Raw genomic sequence first — 5,102 nt, 5'->3', positions numbered from 1 at the left:
TTTGCAGGATTTGCATTGGGTTGCAGAAACCTTGATAGGTTGCAGAAATCATGTTGGGTTGCTGTAATCGTGTTGGGATGCAGAAATCTTGTTGGGTTGCAGAAATGAAATCTTATTGGGTTATAGAAATCTTTTCTTTTTTTTTGCAGGATTCGTGTTGGGTTTCAGAAATCATTTTGGGTTGCAGAAATCTTGAATTTTTTGGTAGATTCTTGATGGGTTGCATGATTCTTGTTGAAGAATTGTTGATGGGTTGCCAGATTCTTGTTGAGGTTCAGGATTCTTGTGGGGTTGAGGATTCTTGTTCTGTTGAATGATTTATGTTTGGTTTCAGAGATCTTGTTGGGTTGCAGGATTTTTGATGGCTTGCAGGTTTCTTGATGGGTTACAGTATTCTTGATGGGTTACAGGTTTCTTGATGGGTCACAAGTTTCTTGATGGGTTGCAGGATATATGTTAGGTTGTGTTATTGTTTTTAGGTGGTAGGTTTCTTAATGGATGGCAGGTTTCTTGATGGTTTGCAGGATTCTTTTTGAGTAGCAGGATTTTTGGTGGGTCACAGAATTCATGATGAGTTGCAGAATTCTTGAAGGATTGCAGGATTTTTTATGGGTTACACAATTATTGTTGATTTGCATAATTCTTGTTTTTTGGTAGGATCCTTGTTGGATTGCAGAAATCTTTTTGGGTTGCAAAATTCATGATTGCTTGCAGGATTTTTGATGGGTTACAGTATTCTTGATGAGGTACAGGATTGTTAGGTTGAAGAAATCTTGCATTATTTTTTTTTTTTTTAGGATCCTTGTTTGGTTTGCAGAAATCATGTTGGGTCGCTGGATTCTTGATGGGCTGCAGGTTTTTTTGTTTGGTTGCAGAAAACTTGTTGATTTGCATAATTCTTTTTTTTGTAGGATCTTTGTTGGGTTGCGGAAATCTTTTTGGGTTGCAGGATTCTTGTTCGGTTGCAGGACTTTTGATGGGTTGTAGAATTCTTGTTGATTTGCACAATTCTTGTTTTTTGGTAGGATCCTTGTTGGGTTGCAGAAATCTTTTTGGGTTGCAGGATTCTTGATGGGTGGCAGGATTCTTGATGGGTGGCAGGTTTCTTGATGGGTGGCAGGTTTCTTGATAGGTTGCAGGATTCTTTTTGAGTTGCAGGATTTTTGAATGGTGGAAGAATTCTTGATGGTTTGTAGGATTCTTGTTCGGTTGCAGGATTTTTGATGGGTTGTAGAATTTTTGATAGGTGACAGGATTCTTGATGGATTGCATCTTTTTATTGGGTTGCAGCTTTTTGTTGGGTTGCAAAATTCTTGATGGGTTGAAAGATTCATGTCGGTTGCATGATTCATGGTTGGTTGCAAGATTCATGGTTGGTTGCATGATTCTTATTTGGATGCAGAATTCTAGGCTTGATTCGTGTAAGCTCTTGTCTATTGGTTTTGAATGCTCTTTGGTTGATGGCTAGAGGTCAGGTTGCTGGTCAACTAGTAGGATGGTTACTTGTCTGCTTCTTTGCGGACTTATGTCTAGTTGTTAGCTGATGTGCTAGCAGATGGTTGCTTGTATGGTATTGCTCTGGATGTTAGAATATTGGGTTTGTAGTCGTTATTGGTATTTCCATTTATGGGTAGGTTGCTGTTTGTTTTTGGCTGGTTGGCTTTCTTCTGCTTGTACTATTTGCTAGTTAGTATTGTCAATGAGACTAGGTACTGAAGTGCTGTCGGGTTGTGGATGTTTTCAGATTCATTACTGGTTGGGCGAGTGACTTGCGGATAACTGCTGATTCTCGGTCGTGCGGGATGCTTGCAGGCTGGTGGGTTAGCAACTGGAAATCTCTTGGCTAATTAACTTGCAGCTAATTAGATAGCAGCTGGTTTTTTGACGGGTATAAGGCTGACTTCTTGGTTGTGAGAAAGCTGGTGAAAGGTTGATGATAAAAAGCTGGCTTCATTTGTGTCGTGAGCTAGCAAGTAATATGTTGATGGAAAGTAGGCTAGTCTCTTTTTTGTAAGGGCTTTGGGCTGATAATATTTTGACATATAATAGGTTGACGTCCATTTTCATGTTGACTTGAAGGCTGGCAGATATTACATTGACTGAGAGTATGCTGGCTCCTTCTTGGTTGTGGGCTTGTGGGCTGTCTGAAAAATGGTGTGTATTAGTTTACTTAGCTTCTTTATATATCATATAATTAGAATACAATACTTCCAAATCTGATTTATTACTATTTAACAAAAATGTATTGCTTCTATTAAAACTTTAAACATTATTTTTGTTTATTAGTACTGAAATCTAAACTGTGAAAACTGAGCATTAAGCATCAAGCACTCACCAATAATTTCAGAGCGTTTAATCTTTCTGCCTGTTGTGTCGCAGTGTTCTTGTTGATTCACAAAAATCATGTTGAGTTGCATCTTCATCTTGGGTTTGTTTAAGGGCTGCAGAGATCTTGTATTGTAGAATTGGGTTGGAGGGTTCTTGTCGGATTGTAGAATTCTTGATGGGTTCCCGGCACCCGGGTTAGATCCAGGTTCTAGCTGGCTGCCGGTTGGTTTCTGTTTCTGGTTTCAACGCGTTCTTGTTCTTACCTAATAAACTGACTGTTGTTTGCCGTTTAGTGGTGTTAATTGTCGTATGTTAGTTTGTAGACCTTGGATGGTTACGTTTGATTATTGAGTTGTCGTTAGTTAGTCGGTTGTCGGTTAATGGTGATAGCTGTGGTTCGTTGGTTGGTGGTCGTTGGTTGGTTGTTAATGGGTAAGTTGTCGTTCGTTGGTCAGTTGTCGGTTAGTGGTGTTAGTTGTGGTTCGTAGTTTTGTGGTCGTTGGTTGGTTGGTCGTCGGTTAGTGGATTAGTTGTCGTTGGTTGGTCGGTTGTCGGTTAATGGTGTTAGTTGTGGTTCGTAGTTTTGTGGTCGTTGGTTGGTTGGTTGGTCGTCGATTAGTGGATTAGTTGTCGTTGGTTGGTCAGTTGTCGGTTAGTGGTGTTAGTTGTGGTTCGTAGTTTTGTGGTCGTTGGTTGGTTGGTTGGTTGGTTGGTCGTCGATTAGTGGATTAGTTGTCGTTGGTTGGTCAGTTGTCGGTTAGTGGTGTTAGTTGTGGTTCGTAGTTTTGTGGTCGTTGGTTGGTTGGTCGTCAATTAGTGAATTAGTTGTCGTTGGTTGGTCGGTTGTCGGTTAGTGGTGTTAGTTGTGGTTCGTAGTTTTGTGATCGTTGGTTGGTTGGTTGGTCGTCGATTAGTGGATTAGTTGTCATTGGTTGGTCGGTTGTCGTTGGTTGGTCAGTTGTCGGTTAGTGGTGTTAGTTGTGGTTCGTAGTTTTGTGGTCGTTGGTTGGTTGGTTGGTCGTCGATTAGTGGATTAGTTGTCGTTGGTTGGTCGTTTGTCGGTTAGTGGTGTTAGTTGTGGTTCGTAGTTTTGTGGTCGTTGGTTGGTTGGTCGTCGATTAGTGAATTAGTTGTCGTTGGTTGGTCGGTTGTCGGTTAGTGGTGTTAGTTGTGGTTCGTAGTTTTGTGATCGTTGGTTGGTTGGTTGGTTGGTCGTCGATTAGTGGATTAGTTGTCGTTGGTTGGTCGGTTGTCGGTTAGTGGTGTTAGTTGTGGTTCGTAGTTTTGTGGTAGTTGGTTGGTTGGTCGTCGGTTAGTGGATTAGTTGTCGTTGGTTGGTCGGTTGTCGGTTAATGGTGTTAGTTGTGGTTCGTAGTTTTGTGGTCGTTGGTTGGTTGGTCGTCGATTAGTGGATTAGTTGTCGTTGGTTGGTCAGTTGTCGGTTAGTGGTGTTAGTTGTGGTTCGTAGTTTTGTGGTCGTTGGTTGGTTGGTCGTCGATTAGTGGATTAGTTGTCGTTGGTTGGTCGTTTGTCGGTTAGTGGTGTTAGTTGTGGTTCGTAGTTTTGTGGTAGTTGGTTGGTTGGTCGTCGATTAGTGGATTAGTTGTCGTTGGTTGGTCAGTTGTCGGTTAGTGGTGTTAGTTGTGGTTCGTAGTTTTGTGGTCGTTGGTTGGTTGGTCGTCAATTAGTGAATTAGTTGTCGTTGGTTGGTCGGTTGTCGGTTAGTGGTGTTAGTTGTGGTTCGTAGTTTTGTGATCGTTGGTTGGTTGGTTGGTCGTCGATTAGTGGATTAGTTGTCATTGGTTGGTCGGTTGTCGTTGGTTGGTCAGTTGTCGGTTAGTGGTGTTAGTTGTGGTTCGTAGTTTTGTGGTCGTTGGTTGGTTGGTTGGTCGTCGATTAGTGGATTAGTTGTCGTTGGTTGGTCGTTTGTCGGTTAGTGGTGTTAGTTGTGGTTCGTAGTTTTGTGGTCGTTGGTTGGTTGGTCGTCGATTAGTGAATTAGTTGTCGTTGGTTGGTCGGTTGTCGGTTAGTGGTGTTAGTTGTGGTTCGTAGTTTTGTGATCGTTGGTTGGTTGGTTGGTCGTCGATTAGTGGATTAGTTGTCGTTGGTTGGTCGGTTGTCGGTTAGTGGTGTTATTTGTGGTTCGTAGTTTTGTGGTAGTTGGTTGGTTGGTCGTCGATTAGTGGATTAGTTGTCGTTGGTTGGTCAGTTGTCGGTTAGTGGTGTTAGTTGTGGTTCGTAGTTTTGTGGTCGTTGGTTGGTTGGTTGGTTGGTCGTCGATTAGTGGATTAGTTGTCGTTGGTTGGTCAGTTGTCGGTTAGTGGTGTTAGTTGTGGTTCGTAGTTTTGTGGTCGTTGGTTGGTTGGTCGTCAATTAGTGAATTAGTTGTCGTTGGTTGGTCGGTTGTCGGTTAGTGGTGTTAGTTGTGGTTCGTAGTTTTGTGATCGTTGGTTTGTTGGTTGGTTGGTCGTCGATTAGTGGATTAGTTGTCATGGGTTGGTCGGTTGTCGTTGGTTGGTCAGTTGTCGGTTAGTGGTGTTAGTTGTGGTTCGTAGTTTTGTGGTCGTTGGTTGGTTGGTCGTCGATTAGTGAATTAGTTGGCGTTGGTTGGTCGGTTGTCGGTTAGTGGTGTTAATTGTGGTTCGTAGTTTTGTGGTCGTTGGTTGGTTGGTTGGTTGGTCGTCGATTAGTGGATTAGTTGTCATTGGTTGGTCGGTTGTCGGTTAGTGGTGTTAGTTGTGATTCGTAGTTTTGTGGTCGTTTGTTGGTTGGTC

At 42.3% G+C, this 5,102-nt stretch overlaps 1 protein-coding gene across 1 annotated transcript; it reads right to left on the bottom strand.

The window, feature by feature from the left end:
• Nucleotides 1-621: 621 nt before the first annotated feature.
• On the bottom strand, nucleotides 622-2,428 carry LOC131953138 (uncharacterized). The gene is made up of 2 exons (XM_059316170.1): nucleotides 2,336-2,428; nucleotides 622-2,144 (listed from the first exon to the last, which is right to left on the bottom strand). The coding sequence occupies exon 2, from the start codon at nucleotides 1,381-1,383 to the stop codon at nucleotides 622-624; it is 762 nt and encodes a 253-aa protein (XP_059172153.1). The 5' UTR covers nucleotides 1,384-2,144; nucleotides 2,336-2,428.
• Between the last annotated feature and the right edge of the window lie 2,674 nt (nucleotides 2,429-5,102).

This window comes from Physella acuta, unplaced genomic scaffold (genome assembly GCF_028476545.2).
Source record: "Physella acuta isolate Inbredline_101_S28 unplaced genomic scaffold, ASM2847654v3 ptg000911l, whole genome shotgun sequence".
Classification (NCBI taxonomy): domain Eukaryota; kingdom Metazoa; phylum Mollusca; class Gastropoda; family Physidae; genus Physella; species Physella acuta.
The sequence above is the reverse complement of the archived record's forward strand: the minus strand, read 5'-3'. Positions and strand labels throughout refer to the sequence as shown.

Coding starts and splice junctions, on each gene's coding strand:
- LOC131953138 (XM_059316170.1), bottom strand. CDS start 1,383: ATGCAACCAACCATGAATCTTGCAACCAACCATGAATCATGCAACCGA.